This window comes from Ptychodera flava, chromosome 1 (assembly GCF_041260155.1).
Source record: "Ptychodera flava strain L36383 chromosome 1, AS_Pfla_20210202, whole genome shotgun sequence".
Lineage (NCBI taxonomy): Eukaryota > Metazoa > Hemichordata > Enteropneusta > Ptychoderidae > Ptychodera > Ptychodera flava.
The window spans coordinates 6,094,131-6,114,708 of NC_091928.1; the positions used below are offsets into that span (position 1 = coordinate 6,094,131).

General features: G+C 38.0%; 1 protein-coding gene and 1 long non-coding RNA gene across 4 annotated transcripts; one reads left to right on the plus strand and one right to left on the minus strand.

Moving 5' to 3' along the window:
- The first annotated feature begins 4,850 nt into the window (after positions 1-4,850).
- LOC139125629 (uncharacterized) lies at positions 4,851-6,636 on the plus strand. The gene is made up of 2 exons (XR_011550323.1): positions 4,851-5,293; positions 5,908-6,636. It is a non-coding gene; the product is annotated as an uncharacterized lncRNA (long non-coding RNA).
- Positions 6,637-10,134: 3,498 nt separating this feature from the next.
- On the minus strand, positions 10,135-18,729 carry LOC139125689 (uncharacterized). Of its 3 annotated transcripts, none has more exons than XM_070691947.1 (6): positions 18,465-18,729; positions 17,598-17,931; positions 14,754-14,810; positions 12,897-13,040; positions 11,770-11,895; positions 10,135-11,477 (listed from the first exon to the last, which is right to left on the minus strand). In XM_070691947.1, exons 2-6 carry the CDS (start codon positions 17,865-17,867, stop codon positions 11,463-11,465), a joined length of 612 nt encoding a protein of 203 aa, XP_070548048.1. In that variant the 5' UTR covers positions 17,868-17,931; positions 18,465-18,729; the 3' UTR covers positions 10,135-11,462. The 3 variants fall into 3 exon arrangements, with proteins under 3 accessions (XP_070548048.1, XP_070547923.1, XP_070547988.1); XM_070691822.1 differs by lacking the exon at positions 18,465-18,729 and adding an exon at positions 18,307-18,450; XM_070691887.1 differs by lacking the exon at positions 18,465-18,729 and adding an exon at positions 18,018-18,205.
- Positions 18,730-20,578: the final 1,849 nt, after the last annotated feature.

Consider the following 20,578-nt stretch of genomic DNA (forward strand, 5'->3'; position numbering starts at 1 on the left):
CATTAAGGGGTGACATGAAAGAAAGTTGCCAATTTACATAGTTAATGAACTTCCTAATTAGGGATATATCTGGTTTGACTTGATCAAAATTGACAAAACATGGTATGTATATTGAAAATACTATGATTTAACATTATTGAAAGTCATTAAGCATTTTTACTTCATCAAACTCATATTTGCATATTTAATGACTTTTGAAATTTGGGATATTTGTTTGTATTGACCAGACCAAAATTGATGAGACTTGCTATCTACATTGAAGATACTATGATATAACATTATTGAAAATCATTAAGCATTTTTACTTCAGCCAATTGCTTATTTACATATTTAATGAACTTCACTAATTAGGGATATATATCTGAATTGACTCGACCGAAGTTGATGAATCTTGCTACATATATTGAAGATACCATAAAACAACATTGTTTAAAGTCATTAAACTTTTTTACTTCAGCCAATTCCTAATTTGCATATTTTAATGAACTTTCCTGATTGGGGATATATACTTGGATTTAGAATTAATCTGTGGTGAATATTATTCATTATGTTGATCATATCACTTTCAATGAAGTTGCAAACATGTGGCAAAGGTTCAAATTTACACATAACTGCAACATATAATGAAACACGTGAGCATTTTCAGTTCATATCTGATTGTTTCTACTGCCAAAACCACTATACATTTGCACATCGCTAGGTACACATCCTCCACCGCACAGACCCAACCTACCGGTAGTTTCCTTGTAAACACAATCGTCGTTGATCCTTGACGACAATCCGTTGTTCTACTTGGACCATGCATTCCATTCACATCAAAATCAAACTATATTTTCAACAAAGGATAGTTCCTTCTTACCATTTGAAAGCACCTGGTATTGGGAGAGCAGGTGACGAAAGTAAACTATTCGAAGTCATTTTGTCTGTAAAAGAACCCCATCAACCGTGACTGTGTTGTGTGGTTGAGAAGGGTAGGCGGTTTAACGCATGGCCTATTTTAAACTTTTACATCATTTACTATGGTGGAGTTTTAATGTTGCTTGTCAGACGACTGTTTGGGAAATTTAAAACTATGTTGATGAGTTTATTCAACAGGGGATAAAGAGCACAACGCAGAGTTCTGAAAGTGATGCGAGCAATGAGCAGAAAACAATGCGGGGAAGGGGGGGGGGGTTAAGGCAGTGTTTTGTTGATGGTAAGTGTCAATTTTGTATCAGCTGTGCTCAAGGTTAGAAATTTCATTGTGCCAGCATTTTTGAGCAAATTTGTCGATTTATTGCATTCAATTTAAAAAAAATTCTTGATAGCCATACAGAAGATAGGGCTATATCCTCGTTCAGCTGAGGCAACCCTGAAGATGACTATAAAAAGGTGATGAAATGCATGACCCAGCTTACTTCAGCGTGCGATGATTCATGGTCCACATAACAACAATACCAAAGAAAGAACAATACTCCAGTCTTTAACAACAATAATATGTCACGTGTCCATGATATTTACTTCATGTTGGCTTCCGTCAGTTGACGTGCTGAAATTCAATTGCCGCGTGTGGGTGTGGGTTAGCTGGTATCGACATTTGACGCCGCATTGCAGGGCAACATATTATACCACAAAAATGAATGCAATCAATTTTTCTTATTCTAATTGCAGCAAATGCAGGGAAGAATTTAGGTATAAACTTGCGTTGCAATTAGTGAATGTCGCAATACAAATTGTTTGTCGCATGCAGTATGTGTCGTCATCTTTAAGGGATGGTCATTTCAGTTTTGGAAACTGGGGGAATTTAAAAATAACAGCTTTGGCTAATATATATATTTGTTGCAGTGCTCGATGGCGTTGCACTAAGTCATATGGTTTGGACGTACAACTATACGGCCCTTGGTAGTATAAAATAATATTTGTTTGGTGGCGACATAAGCTTATTTAAAGGCAAGGAAAAGCTAGATCTGTCCGAAGATTGCATGGTACATGAATTTATATAAGTAACATATACATTATTAATTTGTGCTTGAGGTAGTTTTTGTTTATGGCGGTCTGCTTCGGACTGATCTAGCTTTTTCTTGCCTTTCAAAATGTCTCCACCAAATATTATGTCGAATGTCTACTCTCTCTCTCTCTCTCCCTCTCTCTCTCTCTCTCTCTCTCTCTCTCTCTCTCTCTCTCTCTGCATAGCCTTTGATGCACCGTTTACATAAAGTTCGCGGTTTTATGTTGTAAACCAGTTTATGTTATCGGTGAAGTCGCTTGACAAAATCTTATATATGTTCAGTATATCTTACGTGGACCATGGAGATGCAGCGAGTGAACGGAATAGGGTATTGGTAATACACGCATCCAAGTAAGTATGTCTAATTATCAACCTGCTGCAGGTCAATTTACATACATACACTGAATGCATATCATTTAATTTGCCTAATATATGGCTGATTCTCACGTCAAAATGGTTCTGTAAACTTCAAGAGATTAAGCAAAAAGTTAGCACACTTTACTTACAAGAAAAACATCTGTAAAACAAATATATTTTTCTTCTTTTTCTCCCGGCCCCGATGTGTGCTCATGTGATAGCCGTGCAACCGTAATCATGGTGTGCAATGTGCAGTAACACTGTCAACAGATGTAATCTGGCCTGGAGAAATCTTCAAAAAAGTAACTTCAAACATGTACACATGCGTATGCTAAGGGAGCGTTCACTCATTGCACCAAAAATAGTGATGACCCCCCCCTTTCAAGATGATAAAAATTTCATGATCCCCCACCCCATTGCTTGAGTAAAGCTGCAAAACAAATACCTGGGGGATGGTACCCAAGAAAGATCCCCCCTCTGAGCTGTTTGAAAATACATGACCCCCTTCGCAGTTTTCAATTTTAAGATGACCCCCGGGATTTTGCAGGCCAACACCCGGCCGTAATAACTTAACGCTCCCTAAGAGGACACGTTGAAAAACAGGCAGAATGTGGCACGATTTCAGAAACTATTACAGAAGGATATCAGAGGAAAGTACATCATGGTGGTTTGGTGGCTTAGGGTGGGGGTCTAATGGAGTCGTGACGCCGCACTGCGATCGAATATGATATATGTTCTAAAGTATGCGCCCACCCCCTCCCTCGGATTGCAACTTTGTCACAGAACGACTCTGACTGTGAAAACAGGGGTTCCCATTGCTGCTTTGAGATGATACACAGTTGTGAAACTGTCTTACATTAAGCCATACTCTGACTGTCAAAAAGAGGTTGTCTTTATACTCGAGACAAACTGTGTCATACGACACTCAGTTCAATAGCTGCAGGATAACAGATTTAGAATTCGTTTTATAGATTTCACTAATAGACATCCAAATGATACTGTTTCTGGTCAATACATTATACGAAATTATTGAATATTGATTATTTGACAGAAGGCGCTATGTCCTTCTCAATTTCGCTTCTCGTGGGCCCTTTTTGGATGAAATCGCTGCTAGGCCAGTACGCAACTGGAAATTGAAGGCTGTAAAATTTGCTCGAACTTTCCGTGCGGAAATGTTGAAGTATTCCCTTTCGAAATCAATTGCAAGAATAAAAGTGCAGGGCCATGCATACGTTGGTACTACAGAAACAATCACCCAATAACTCCATGTTAACTCTCGGGGGATATCAAATTTTCGATTTTCACAGCAGAAGCAGTGGAAGTTTTAGCTATGAGCTACACAATGAGCCCCAAAAAGTGTATTGTAGACCAAAAGAGTATTGAAAAAAATTGAGTGTCCAAATATCTGCCCCCAAGGCGCATACTGAGTTAACTGTAGAGAAGGGGCTATATACGTGGCTGTGTTGCGAAGTATATAAAGTAATACAGCATGATGCAACCGTTCCGAAATCCGCGAACCTTACCTAAGTCAGTTGCTAAGTTATGTATAATCTCACCAGTCGGCGAGTTTCCCATGTACAAGTCCTATCTAACAAACAGTGAGAACTGACTGAATGATTGGTGTTTTCATAATGATTGTAATTCCTTATCGAAGAGATCGTTATAAATTCAAAAAACAAATGAAACAAATGGCTATCACGCTGTGTTCAACATAAAACGGCAAGAATAATAAAAATTGACTTTAAAAAATCATAAAAACGGTGAATAACATTTACAGATAGTCCAGGGCTTTGTCTCTACACGGCTTCACCATATCATTTGAATACAAAAGCAGTCTATTTATGTTTGATTGCTTGTAAGGCATTAAACTGTGCACACAAGTATGCTTAGATAAACTTCTCACTATCAAGATAGGATACTGATAAACTTGTTTAAAACGGAAACTGAGGGTTTAATCTCCTTGACTGGGAATATTAATTATTCGATGTCTTTATCACAAGTGGCAGGCTTCAACATGTTAAAAATTGCAGCCATTGCTAAATACCGGTGCAGTGTACGCGTGATACATGATAAAATGTATTGTTCGTAAGGTCAAAGGTCAGCTATAGATGTCGTCGTCAGTGTCGTGTTGTACAGTTGCCCCCAGTGAACAGACCTGGGTGAAGGTCACCTCAGTAGTGGCGTGACCATGACGCTTTTAAGGAGGTCAGATTTAGACACACGACTTATATATGATTGAATTTATGTTATCCAAAGTTAGATTAAAGTTAGAAAGTTACTCTGGTGAAATGTGATGAGCGCATGCCTTTTTGCCATGAAAATCTATCTCATTTCTAGTTGGTGATTGGACAATCTCTATATAATGCTATTCCAATGCTATTCAACCTCAGTTAAATACTTGGCCGTGTTAATACACAGTGGCCGTGTTCAATTCCGACATGTATGTAATGTGAAATTTTCAACAAATCATTAAATTTTAGAAAATATTTGAACACTTTTACAGTAGAGGCTCATGGTAAACTTTAGGGGTTGATTTATGTAAGCTGCTCAGACCTCAGAAGGTGATTGGCTGGACAACTGAATCTCGTGACGTTAGAGGGCGAACTTTCAAATCCTAACTTATTCCAAACCAAAGTGCATGTGAACGATATACTATTGGTTGTCCGATCTCAAGTTGTTCAAACATGCCAGGGTTCCTAGAAGAAGCCCGCTACAAGATGATGTAAGAGGGGTCACGCCGTCACTTTGCAATACTCAAGCGAACACGATGAAGTGTCTTCACCGACAACTTGAACTTAGAAGACACTGAGAATTGACCGCTAAGGACAAACAACATGACGGTGACATTGACCTCCACAGTCCGAGTAAGAATCGGAAATGTATAAGTTTGAAAACCTGAACTTGACTGAGAGGCACTTGAAGTCTAAGGTAACGGCGCCAAAGAAAAGGGTATGCTTGACTGTTAATATTTCATCCTTCCCATGTTTTGAGTCGACAGTGAAATCCATTTATTTATCACATTATGTTAAACATAAAACTACTTCAAACATAGAATAACGATGTCTGTATTGCAACTTATTGAAGTTGAAAGCGATTTTTAACTCTTAGCTGCGTAAAAAAACGCGCTGATATCATTCCTTAAAAATTAATTTCATTTTATGTTCACACCACTCAGTTCTTACTACTGCGTATTTCACTTCAATGAGAATACATGCACCTTGACGTTCTTGCTGCATGACACCTGTACATAAAATATAAATAACTTTTGATGCATGAACAGGCCTGTTGAGTCTAAAAGTGATTCGTTCGAAGAGTTGAAATGTCTGGACATCAAAGAAAATTCAGTATACGTTTTTTTCTTTCTTGATGTGGCCTTGCCCACCTGTCCACCCCTAAATAGCGGGTATGGAATATCATCGAATCCCAGGGCAATGAAAGGTTGAACTTTATAAAGATCTTAAATTTGCAGTGCATTGTTGGATATATTTTTATCTTGATTTGCTCTGAGACACCAACAGTTTACTTCGATTTCTTTTGCAACTGTGTTCATTTTACATTTTCAGGTGCGTTTTGCTGATGAAAATGTGTTGGTCACAGTACATCTTATGATCGTCTGGAGCCATGCTTACAGAAACTGCCGAAAGGGACCATGGGAAGAATATGCGCGAGACCGCTGCCGCTTCCGTCGCAAAATTGAGGAGATTGGTGACGTCATTAAACCGTGTCTACGTCCGGAACACAGACGCCAAGTTTACGAGGCTTTGATAAGTGCAACGGCATGAAGTCGAAACATTAGACACTCTCAAATGACATATTTGACGGAGACGAACGCCAATACTCGACCATTGACAAGTCGAAAACCTCAAAAAGTAGTTTTGGTATAAAGGAGATATAACAGTCGAAATTTCGACATTTACATAAACTACCTGACGATCTTCAAAACATTTATTATCATTTAGCATTACCACCTTTTTTTCAGTATACACGCATTTTGTTTGATATAGTTCCATTCCAAAGCTCAATTTGAATTCAATACAGTGATAGGGACATATGTAAGTCTGTAGACCTAAGCTACTAACAGATTCAATTCAAGTTTATCAAACCGTTTCACTTTCGTTTAAAGCTTGTTTAAAACAAGAAGATCCATGAACTTCAAGTTTTTGCAATATTTATATTATTTTACTTCCAAACTAAGATATCACTGATTCCTGTGCACAAACGTATTATTACAGTCTGTTGTTTTGATGTAGCTGACGAAACACCCACTGATTAAAGTTATCATTTCTTCTAAAGTTTCGAATCACCAGTGCTTTGTTCTCACAGTAGTTCCTAGTAAAATGCCCACTACTTATTCCACTTAACTCAGTGCCCTATGTACTGGGCAATTGCGTGTCGAGCGTGCACAGTACGTAGAACGATTTTTAGAAACCTAAATACGGCTTTACCGCAAAAATGATGCAATTCATCTGTATCTGGAAACAGATTAAAAAGTTTAAACCACGACAATTTAAAGATTACTATACGATTATAAAAACGATGAAAATCTTTATATTAAATGACAACAGTTTGCGAACTAAAATGACAGCTGGCAGCAGGATTCCTTTAAACAAAGAAATCAAAAATGCACTTGAGAAGTTAAAAAATGACAACATTCTTTGGACCGTGTTGCTAAAGTTGGCACTGATAAAATGTTCGTGTTTGTTATCTAGTGTTAAAAATACAATAACGGTACCACCTATTTAAACACTGTCTGGTGACAACAACAACAACAACGATATCACGTGACCATATTTACACTAATGTATTGTTTGGCTTTATTGCCTCATGCAAGAGTTTAAGTATGTAAGTGGGTGGATAGAGGCGGTTCGTAAAAGACCGAGTGTTTTTTCTGAGAATTCCGCTAAATTTCACATTTGATATATTTTCTCAATTTCTGGTCGTTTTTTACTGTACATTATTGTTGTAATTTTTATGGCATCCATAACATTGAAATTAGCGGCTTGTCGACGTAACCTGATTATAGTGAGGAATGTTGTTATTATTTTTAAATGCAGAAGTCAACAATAACAACACACCTCACACTCATACAAGGCTGATTCGGCAAATATCAACACGGTTTAGTGAGTTGACTATTGTTGGTAAATAGGACCAATAATGGTGTAATAGTTTCTTTTCCTCTAACTGATCGTATCGTATCTTGATTATTTTTTATGCGGCTTGAGATCAAGGTCAAATAAAATATATTTCCTGTAAGGTGACTGTCCTACTGTAAAGATAACTACATGTAACCTATATTTTTGTTATTTTCCTTTTTCAAGTATTAAAACAATTATGTGACACTCTTCGATTTTCTGTTTCCGAGATTTCACAGCTGATAACACACTTAGAAGAAGGTTAGAGTGATAGGCGTATCATAAAAAATGCAAGTCTTATACTTTTTTCGATGCTAAATAATTTTCCTATTCAACTTCTGTACAATCATCGTAATTGATATCATATTTACTTCAAACATATGTTTCTAAACCTTCTTTCATTTCCACTTTAGGTTCTTGTAAAGTCATTGTACATTCGTGATAGTCCTAATGACTCGAATAACTTTGTATCTATGTTTTCGATAACAGAGGTTCTGCAATGGAGCAATGCCTGTCAAAGTACACGTACCTTAACCCGTTATGTCGCTGATAAATAGGGTCGCTGACTCTGTCACAAAGGATGATGCAACCACCGTACAGTGAACCCTAGGTTGATATTTCTATGCAGCACAAGATATCTATATCTTGCTCAGACTTGGAAATCGTATTTGAAAACGCATCGCAATGATTTCTGGCGCAAATGGACTTATTAAGCCAAATCAATCGAAATATACAATACTTGCAGACATCAACGTGTGTGGTTCATATTGTTTATACTTCTACACCTGCTTATGGTGTGTACGTGTCACAACTTCTCAGACATTGTAGAGCTTGTGATTCCTACGCTGATTTTCAACTGAGACACAACTCATTAATATGAAAACTATAGTGAGACACGGATACACTGTGACACTAAAAAGATTAGTGAAGACTGGGGGACCAATCCTGACGGGTGTAGCATGCTAGCAGGGGTGCGCTTACCCATTCAGGACACCTGGTACCACCACTAACTATCAGTGGTTCAGGATGGTCCTACTTAACTTTGTAATTCACTAATGTCCCATGGACATGGTAATGTACTACCTTGAATGAAAATGATTATTGGACCAGTTTAATGTCATATTTTAATCAGTCATCCGTTAATCTATCGACAGAGTCTGATACAAGGGCATGTTTTGGCCTAAATATTTCAGGGATATTTCGGTTATTGTTGTTGTCGTTGTTGTTGTTGTTTTTCTGAGACCCATTAAAATTGTTCTTCCTAAAATGTTACCCTGATCGTTTTCAAGTTTATAAAACATAACCCTCTCCATGCTTCAAATCGAAAGTTGGACTATTTTCTAAAGATGTTCACTGATATTCAGACAGATTACGGTACCAACTTTTTATTTATTTAATGGATGCTTTATGCGTGGGAAACTTTCAAAATCACAGATATTCAAATTTAGTTTGATCAATATTGCTACCGTGATTCCAAGTTTTGCACGCTCTATCCTGATATTATATTGCTATCCCGATCGCTATCGTTGTTTCAATTACTCTTACTAATAGGTGCATTTAAAAAGGATAATTATCATCATCGCCATCACCACCGGCCAACAACCACCACCACCACCACCACCACCACCACCACCATCATCATCATCATCATCATCATCATCATCATCGCCATAATCATCATCATCATCATCATGAACACATTAAGGTATTAAGATTATTATTTACATGTAAGTACTCGCACAGAGCAGCTATTGCAGTGCTTATAGGATTGTTGTTAAAAGTTTTTAACACTGCAAACAACATTTTGAAAATTGTATTCATTGTATTAATTCATCATAAATTTGGCAAATGTAAAGTGTGACCCTTCCCCAGGCAGGCAGGTTTGTAACAATTGACCCCTCAACTTCAAATGAAAAATCCAAGCCAACACTGGATAGTTTTCTTCTAAATTAATTATTTAATGGCAAATGTTTATCTTAGATACTAGCATAATGTACATAGTAAAAGGTGAAATTCACAATACAATAAAACGGAAGCAGGTGTAAGATTAATCGATAATATATGTACGAGTCAAGGTTATCACAACTACTGATATATAAATACACAACAAAACAGAGCCAATAAGAAACGAAAAATGTTACCATTGCATTCAGAAAAGAGCAGATTGAAATTATGTGTTAGTAAATAACAGAAAGGTAAATTGACACGAAGAGACAACACAGTAACTATAGACTCTCTATCAGCCCTTCATTGGGTATAGTCAGTCGCTCAGCATCGCAAAGCTCTTCAACGCTGTGTACATGATGAGCCTCGTCCGACCGCGTCGTAGAGGGCGGCATACCAGCGATAGTCAGGCAGTACTGCATATTTTCCAAGTTCGGTTTGATTCTTTCATTGACGGTTACATTGGCATGGTTTTGAAATCTGATGCTGGTCATGCTATCTATCTTGGTTTTGTTTTGTGAATAATAATTACCTTTTCAGAGAAAAAGATACAAAAGGGTGAACTAGGAACTGTTAGAGAGTCTACGCAATCACGTTGCCATGGCACTACACTCGCTACCACATCGACAAAGCTTCTCTGATTAAAACTTGGAATATGAAACAGTGATTGTACTATTGAAAGAATTCTCGCAAAAAGTCAAATTACAACTGGTGTTATGGTTGATGATGAAGTGTCCCTATTTTGAAGAGTCAGTCTTATGAAGTGTCCCTACACTTAGACACAAACCACAGCCAGATCTCTCGTTTTTCTATATTGTGCATAATGATACATGGTAATGGTGTCATATGAAAAGGACAATAGCTGTTACTTTAACCATTGTTTCATTATTTTGTTACAGAACATGTTCATTTTCTTTGAGAAAAAACGATAATGGAATGTACGTCACAATCACAGCTCATGAAGGTTTCAAGGAAGAATACTTTGCCGAGCGGTGTTATGATAGAGATGATGAAACTCTTAGATTTTAGATGATTCCTCGTTATCGTTACTGACAATCCATCAAGAATTAGTGCGTGTATTGTAAACTGAATTGAGAAATGACGGCCCAGTACATGTGATACTGACCAATCCACGCACACATAGCCTTTACACAAGAGTAAATGTTAATTAAATCAGAAAACCGTATAAAAATTCAAAAACTTCAAAGGCAGGAAAATGCACAAAAAGCTGATAGAGAATATATATGTAAGAAGTAAAAAGTGTACGACTGGCTGAAAAAGTAGCTAGAAAACTCTACGAAAATATAGTAGTTGTACTTCTGTTTGTAATAATATCAAAAAGAATATGACAACCCTGAATAAACCATGACATGGTCACGGTAACATACATCTCAAAACACAAACTTTGCTCAAACTTTACTTGAAGAAACTTCAATCCACCCTCTTTCCTAATCAAATTGAGGGATTCAATGAAAGCCAAGGTAAAATATAAACGATATCACACGTTATGCAAAGTCTCGACCAATGTTGAATGATTTTCTTTCAAAGTTTGGGAAAATGCAAAATTTGTAGCAGAAGCCCCGTCTGAGGGGTTAAAGACAGCGTAATTTCTCATTTCTCTCTGATTATATTTTAATGCTTTCCATATATGTCTCGTTTATCTTATCTTACTTTCATTCTAATAACACTGATTATTTTAATAAGTATATCTTAATATTATACATAGGGGATTTTCATAACGTTTACATCAGGTGAAAATAAAATAGCAATGAAACTGTTGATAATCATTAGAGTTCAACGTGTGATAAAAGACTAATTGATTCTTCTGCTACGACTTTAACCCTCTGAAATCAATTTACTGCTGATCAAGGTTTTAATTATCGAAGGGTTTAGGATAAACTCAAACCTGACTCTAAATTAAACATATTTGCTTTTTCATCCGGCATTACCAGAAAGAAGATTGTGGTCATATGGTTTTCTGGCTCTGAACGCTGAGGGCGTGGTTGCGGCCATGCCTGCTGATCATTCCGGCTTGACTTGCTTTACGTCACAACCACCTGTTGGCGCACAACAGAAGAAATTAGTATATTTACGACTGTGGCGAGTATGAGGGAGTGTTTTTAGCTACCAGGGAGGTTAGTTGAAGATTTTAAAATTTCGAGATTATATGAAAAAAGAGGTAGGGAGTATCTCAAATTGTCGCATAAATTCATCACGGTCAAACGAAAATGATCAATTACTTTATACTTCAAAATGTGAATTGTTAATGCAAACTGTATCAAAACTAAGACAACACAGAAAATGATAGGTTAGAAAACTAAACAAATTACAAAATAAAGCATCACTTACATGAGGAGTGTCTTCGTGATATGTACAAAATGCAATTCGTATGCAGAATATGGACGTTATCATGTTGCAGACGATTACAACCACTGTTGTGAAAATCAGAAGTCCGTCCATAGCAACGGCGCCACCCTGCAAATGTCAAAAAGTAGCGTTTTAGACTCATATTTGTCGCTTGTTTCTCTTTCAGTGTTTGCGTTATTCCTGTACGCGGAATCGACTGAACACAAACCATTGTTTGTTAGCTATCTTCAGATAGCTTAGATGAATGACTATAAACAACCAAAGTCTAAGATGGTCGCTACAACTTGCCCGGTTTAGAACCAGACATTTTTCCTGAAAACAGGACCTAAGGTGCTATTTCAACTGCGCATTCTTTTTTTTTGCCAAATTTAAATTATTTGAGACAGATGTGTTGGTCTGGAATAAGAGCGGCCTATAGTATTATTAATAAGTACTTACTTCACTAAACTTTCACAAACAAACTTTCAAAAAGAGTGGCTTTGTCGCCTTGGCCCTCGCTCGTTTTGCTCAAGTGCTCTCTGTATTGTACTCGCAGTTGGTAAATTTGTTTTCTTGGCGGTAAAATTGTCTAGCCTTCAATAATATTTTAGTCGTGTGAAGGTCGGCTTGTTAAAGCTCCACAAGCTGTCTCTTTTGGCTATTTTTCAGAACTTTTATTTTGTGGTTTCCCTGCACTTTCTGCATTGAATACCTAAACTGTAATTTAATGCCAAGTATTTAACATATCAATACAACCTATGTGAGTATAATTTACCTTGTTATTGTTGAAAATTGTATTCAAGTCCGGACTAGAATTCATTTGTAAACAATAAACAATGAACAATACACACATGCAAGCTGTGTTGACAAAAACAATACTGATTTCAGCATGACAAACGGATTATGGTCTGACAGGGTAGTTGATATACAGAAACAGAATACTGAAAAGCTTGCCACAAGTTACAGCTTATGTCCCTTTAAGGAAGAGACGCTCTTCCTTTCCAAGAGATATCACCTCCACCATTGAAATACAACTAACAACTGCCATGGGCTCTTAGTCGAGGTACATGTACAGGTGCTATGAACTTAATAAAATGAGTGGGAAATCGAGGATTAGTGTTATCACTTACGCTTGACGCATTGTCACAGTCATTGCCCGGTAGGTCACCCGGCGTGCACTGCGAATTCCTGGTGAGTGCTCCAGCGGCAGAGTAGATCACCAGAAAGCCAACTACAAGTGCGTTAACTATCGATATAGAAGCCGTGAATATAAGCTGAGAGAGAGAGAGAGAGAGAGAGAGAGAGAGAGAGAGAGAGAGAGAGAGAGAGAGAGAGAGAGAGAGAGAGAGAGAGAGAGAGCAACAGGTGTACGTGTAAGAAATGATCTGTGACTAAATGAAGGGCTGAAATAGATATTGTAATACAGTTTAATACCAAAATGTTATGTCATTACAGATTTGTGAATTCGCGAGGAAATATTTATTTTAGACTGATGTGGCCAAGTTATGAAATCAGTTTGGTTGAATCTCTGTATGGCTAGTACTTAGACATGTACTTTTGGATTTTTATTCATTGACTTGCAAATAAAACAAGTGAAACAAAAGTTACTGTGGGTTAAATACTCTAGACAAGCCTTTCTAATTTATGGAGACGAGTTGCCACACATGGAAAACCATGTGCATTCTAGGCCTGAAATGACTATGTAACCTCTAGTCTATTTTCAGCCAGTTCTCAATTTTAAGTTTTTACATATCAATTGCTTGCAGCAACTCGGCTTTTACCATGCAGATGCCAAATCACTTGAAATAAGCTTCGTGTTTTGCCTGGTACAGTGTCAAACAATTGACCCGAACATTCTAGAACGACTACACCGATTGGCTTAATCAAACCAAAATAATCCCAATAGACCAATCAGCAGCGAGATAAAGCTTATGGTGGAAATACTTATACTTGATTTATGGCTAAACAAGCCATTGCCCTGAGTAAACACTTTCTCTTTTCTACCGTTTGGATACGTTGACGAATAATCATCCTAAACTGCTGAATTAAAAAACCGGTCCTTCTTTATGTCCTTGTCGCGAACAATCGCATCGATACATTTTTGTAATATTTGAGCTTCCAGACGCATTCATTTCACTTATTATATCAACTGAACGTAGGCATATTTTGTGTCGAGTCTGTCTGTCTGCAAATGGCGTCGTTCTTGTCGTTTTATCTGAACGAGATTCCTCGGTTACTAAGCATGCAATCATAGTGGTGAGCAGTCATGGATCTGGAATTCATCCGCTCTTTACTGTTTTGTTAGTATCAAGCGGATTTCACAGGAATCTTCAATGGCCTTGTGTCGGTATATCGACCTCAAAGCAGATTACTGCATTGCTGAGATACACATCAATAAATAGCCGAATACGTATATAACCAACGGATATTGATCAAAGTTATAAATCTCATTTTTTTCAGACTGTTTGATTTTAACAATTATGCATATTCATTATTTTGTCTGAATCAGCGCGGTATGGTCACACATTATTTAGAATAATATATTGATTAATTCCCAGCTATCTTTGTGTAAAAATAACATAATAGACACGACAAGAGACCGCAACAGAACTCTATAATGAGTGGAGATCTTTAACGTAAATGTCATTTATCTATGTTTATCGAGTGACCTAGCTCAGCCCGTAAATAGTGAGTCTGGGACTGGTCTTCATGTCAGACTAAATGCTGACATTTTCAAAGTATCCCGCTGGGTAGTATATGTTCAGTATATCTATGCATGAAGGTTCGACGATCGGTAATACTGTGAATTTATAAATGCAACAATTTGTGACTTATGTAAATATACGTATGGTATACAGAATGTAGATCAAATTGCCTAGTGTTTTACCACTACATTCCGATTAAAACCTACTAAGTATGCTCGAAAGAACAATTTTATTCTCTTGCAATTTTGCAAGGTTAAGGTAAAATCATCGGCGGATACTCACCATGTAGTTTTCCTTCCTGAAAGCCGAAAAGGTACAGATTATACCCACGAAGATCGTCTGCAGAGAAAGGAACACATTCATCATTTAAGGTAAACACTCCAATATCTCTCCTTATCAGATGAAACTTACACAACAAAGAAAGTGACATTCCGTGCCAACGATTTGAAACCGCAATCGTTAACGTTAGGGAGTGTACTGAGCGGGTGCGGATGTTCTTCAAAACACCTTATACGAAATTCAAAGCCTGATTTCGGTGACTATCATTGCCTTCAACTTCATAATCCTGAACTTGAAGACAGATATTTCTTGAGGCACATGTCTTGTAGAGTTCAGAAGCGCTGATATAAATGTAAAATGCATGTTAAATTTATCATTAGTACTTACTAACTAGTGTGTTTGTTTTGTTTATTTATCATTTGCGAGTTAATGTTATTTCGTTAAACTATCGTTTGTCGTGTTTCCACCAAGAAATTGTTATTGTTTCGCCGATCTAATCATAGACAGTACAGAGGAAGATCCGCTCTACTGTGTATCATCTAATCTGAATATGTGTTACGTCACCTGTTACCACGTGACGTTTGACTGTTTCTTCAAAGCCAGTTTAAGGCGTATACTGCAACTCATTGCGTCGGAATAAAGATATCAATTCTGATAAGCTATCAGACTGAGGCGATGACAAATTCAACTGAGTAAGTATAGCAATATCGATAAAGAACTTCCACGCCCTATGTCTTTCAAGTTGGTAAATATTTGCATAGAGCCTAAACATACATGAATATCGGCTTTATTTACTGTGTGAGTTGTCAAACGTGGCCGTGCTCAAAAATGAGTAGAATTAGAATTATTTTAAGATATTTTAAATCGAGTAAATACTCCATTTTTCAGAGTAACAAATAAATCTCCTGAAATCTAGATCAGGATCACGTGATTTTGATCAAAGGTAGATGACTTACACTTTTTTACAGATATCTCATATAAAGTTTATAAAAATACGTTTCATTTTTGTGTTAGAAATTTTTAAGACTTGCAACGTCACGGACTTTAATCTGCTGATGAATCCGATATCAACACTATTGCGCCTGGTAGAGCATGCCTCTGCCACTGCCACACAAATTGTAAACGAAGTGAGCAGGTTGACAGGTCAGTCAACTCGCTCCTGCAGATTCGGTGAATGTATCGGTACCCGGATGTAGGTGCCCTTATATGGCCACAGATCAACCACCAAGTCACATTTCTACACTTGCATTCCTTACATCACCCACGTGGAATGTCTCTTTTAATCTCGCGAAATAGCTTACTTCCGTGTTTCAGGCTAGTTTGAAATATGAAGAAAAATAATTATTCTACGTGTATTCAGCTATTTTTCAAATCATAATCTATGAAATTTAATGATAACCTTGACTTACACCTAGTCTAATTCGAATGCTTGTCATCATTTTTATTTCAAAAACGGGCGAGTCTACACTTCTCCTATCAGGTTCACCTGTCTTGTCAACTTGATAAAAATAGTTAATTATATCATATCAGTTTATTGATGGCAAAATTACAGCTCTGATTGGTCAATAGATGAAAACAATTGTACTTTATTCACGGTTGAACGCGAGCTCTCAACTAGAGAAGAATTCTTTTTAGGAGGCGTTGCACGCCGGAATTTCTATCTTTTGTTACGATGTAATAGCAATAAACCAGCTGGCGATAGTCGATAGTGTATGGGACAGAGGATTGTATCACAATGGTCTTCAGCTGATTTTAAATAAGTGAATTTGAGAGGGATTAAACATGAAATGTAGGAATATACCAGAAAAGATGAGTTCCGTGAAATAAAATAATTTTTTCCATGGCCAGCGCGATATCAGTAACACACGCATCACGACCACTGCGAGTTCGCTGACACGAACCATATACCCTCGAGAGTAGTTTTTTTTTTCTCGAGGGTCTGTGCACGAACTTAAACATGAATATTTGTTGATGTGTGAGTTCATGGCTGTGGTTGGCAGTTTATGGAAAATTATTAACTTTTGCATGTAACACCGCTGTGATAATAACTTTCGCATCACGATTGCTTGTCGTAAAATGTTACGTAAGTGAGTTATATATACTGACGCTCTGCAATAATTGTGTCTTGGTGTTGACTCTAACTGCATACCGTTATGCAAATTCATCGCTACACTACTAAAATCTCTGCTTGTCGTGTTCATTCTGCATGTTCTGGCGAGTTCATAAACTTCAAGGCGTTATCTGGCAATTCATGAAACATACCTATCGCACGACCTTGACCGCAGAAGTTCGATATAACCATAAACACCAACGGTTTTGCTCTCGATGTGAAGCAAAATGTTCAGAATATACATACATAAGTACTGTTCCTGCGCTTCTTTCACTGGCATCAGATATGTACGATATGTGGACCCATAGAATGCCATGAAATGCATTATATTCCGAACAGGCTTCCCCGCCTCTACGAGGGAAATGTTAATGCAAGGGTCTGGGCTTTCCTAATTTTATCACATCTGAATAGCTTATCGTGGTGAGCTAATGCTCTTGCGCTAAGCAAAAATAACAAAGTGACAGTACACAAATTGCGGCCACTTGAAAGAAGTGTAATAGGGAATGAACCAAGCAGGTAGTGTAAACCGCTAATCGGAATTTTGAGAGAAGAGTGATGCTATTGAGAAACTATATACTTTTACCAAATAAAAGGAGTATCGACGAACGTACGATTTTAGCTGTGATAATAATCGCGGCGGCTTCATGAAAAATATATCTTGCATTAAAGATCGCTATAAACTGCCTCTGCCTTTATGTGCGTCATTTATTATCGGTACACCTGACACCAAGACTTACCAGAAATCCACCGACGTACGGTGCCCATAGAAACTCCATTTTCGAGCCCAATGCACTTCCGCCAGCCCCGAAGCCAATCAGTAAAAAACCCATAACAATCTCGGTTATTCCCAGTCCTATTAGCAGTCTCTTTGCAAACTGTCTCTTTCCCCGATTTCTGGAGCCATCTCTGTACTCCGGCGTTGGCTCGTGGCTTTGTCGAGACGATCCAGCTCTCAATGTCGGTGCGTTGGACGGTGAATAAGCGTAGTCGAAATCCCTCTCGGCCATTTTGAAAATGGCGTCAACGTCTTATATCGTTCGCTTTGGATTGTCTTCCTCTGATATAGCACGACTGAAAAGGAAAAATATCACTTGTTTGTGCATCAAAATAAAAATATCTGGATTGTTTCAAGAAGATGTCTTTAAGAAAATATTTACCTGAGTGACAAAAATGTGTTCAGTTCACTTGGCGCTAAAATCATTCAAACCTTGGCGAGTACATTTCAAAGTATGGCGGACTAGATTTTATGAAGGTATACTTTCCTCGTGAAATGGACTTTGATCCCCTATCTCTATGACTATTATACGCTGTTTGCAATTGGTTCCACCCGATACAAACAACAAGTGGCATTTCATTTTTACGTGTCGGGTTAAAATAGAAGATCAAAAAACCTTTCTTCAACATTATTCCATGGGAATTGACGTCAAATTGTACCTTAAATCTTACCTTGAAAATGTATAAAAACTATTTCTTACGACGAAATACAGCACGGCGCACGACTTCTAAATAAATACTATTCGTACATAGTCACACAATTTTGTGTAATGACTCTGACATCGTAAAACAATATTATTGGAAGGGGGAAACTATGACGTCATATTTACCTGTGTGATACCATTGTTTGCCAGGGGTGTTCTGTTAGCTACAAATGCAAGGACACAACTGGTTTTCGTTCTTTCTGCCTTTCGTAATCGTCCAGACGTTACGGCGGGTAAATCAACGGCGAAGTGTCAGCCGTAGAGGCAGCAATGCTACTAAGGTTGTTCTGTAAATGATTCGAATCTTCCAACATGGGATTCCAACCCCTTGCTGACAACATAATCAGCGTCCAGGCGCGCCCGATTGCACGTATTCCTTTTTGTGCCGACTAAAATGATCCTTGAAGCCATGTGAAGTTTTACAAGCGTTTATTGTGGGAGGGTTATGATGACGTTAATCATACACGACATCACAACATTATGCACCAGAAATCACATTACGTAATTGTACTCGCGATAAGGGGTCGTTGACAGTCGATGAGCGACGAGGAGATGCCCAGATACCATTTTGAAAAAAATTCTGCAGCATTGAAAAGCGGCATGTTGTGTAGATATGGCGAAACAATGAAGTTCGAGTCAATCACTATGTGGAACGTCGATTTTGACATCAAAGTCAACCTGAACAAGGCAGACGACTCCCACTTCAGAAAATGCAAAGGAGAGTCGACACACGTGATGTTAGTTTGGGAACTGAATTTACAGAAGAGAGACAATGCAGGATGTATTGTACATCGGCTTACAGTATATGTCTGTTAGTCTGTCTGTCTGTAAGTCTGTCTGTCTGTCTGTCTCTCTGTCTGTCTATATGTATATGTCTGTCTGTCTGTCTGTCTGTCTGTCTGTCTGTCTGTCTATATGTATATGTCTGTCTGTCTGTCTGTCTGTCTGTACATGTATGTGTGTGAGAGAGGGAATGTGTGTGTATGCGGTATACCTCCACTGTCATTCATGCAGCAAGGACAGACAACTGACCGATATTGAAAACTGTGGCCAGAGATATTTTACACGCAAATAAACTCTTCTCATGTATTTTAATAATACCAAGATTTTGCGGATCTACGGAAGTGTCCGGCGGACTGTACCATTATTTTTAGGGGTGGCCGACTGTTGTAAGGGGCTGAATATAGCCCTTGAATATAGGCTTGTCACAAGAAACACAATTTTGAGAAGATGCCAATAGCCCATGCTCTTTCAGATGTCGTCTACACCCTTGGTCGGACTGCAATGACTTGCGCTTGCCGATAAAATGCAGCCATATTTAAACCCGATGGTGTGAAAGACATATTCACCTCCATGATTCACTCAATGCAAAGGTTACCCACTTACTATGTCTTTGTCAGGAATATTTACAAAAACTATCGGCATGTTACAGATTCTGGGACAAGTTTGTCGCTTTTGACACCCCACTTCGCACATTCTAACGAACACTTTTTTTAAAAAGCTGTCGGCATGTTGCGGGTACTTCGACAAGTTTGCCGTTTTGGATACCGTGTTATAGTCATGACAATCACCCGCCCTTTTGTCCCTCCCACAAAGCGCGCCAATGTATTCAGCCCTCACAATAGTCGGCCACCCCTAAAAAATAATGGTACAGTCCATCGGACACTTCCGTGGCAGCATACTTGAACATGTTCGATTTTGCGGAAAATTAAAAGCTGTTTGCAACTCCTACTCGCTCGCTGACCAGAGAAAGTTCTCTTGTCGCTTGCTAACATTGCAATTTCACCGTGACGAAATTCCTTATTGGCTGCCCCTGTCATCTAGGAAGTTTTAACTGCATAGAGCAAATGTTGCCCTGCAATGGAAATGCAGGAAACGATTTCGGTTGAGTGATGGGTTTAACATAACCTATATAAAGCGTAAAACAAGTTCGCTGCCCCCTCAACGTTTTGCAAATTAGTCTCTGTCTGTTTCTCTGCCGCTGTCTTTATCTTGCTGTCTGAATCTCTGTCTGATTGTCTCCCTAATATTTCACAAGTCTTCTAGAATTAATATTGGTTCTATTAATGAACACAAGTACACACATGCATGCGTCTTTCTGATCATTTCGCTTACACTGTGAATGTGTGTGATTTGCTTTGCCCACTCTGGTGTTCGATTGCTGATTTTCCTTCGTTTTAGAAGGCTCGATATGGCTGAACTGATCAAAGGTCGTTCAATATCAGTAATAAATTGTTTTC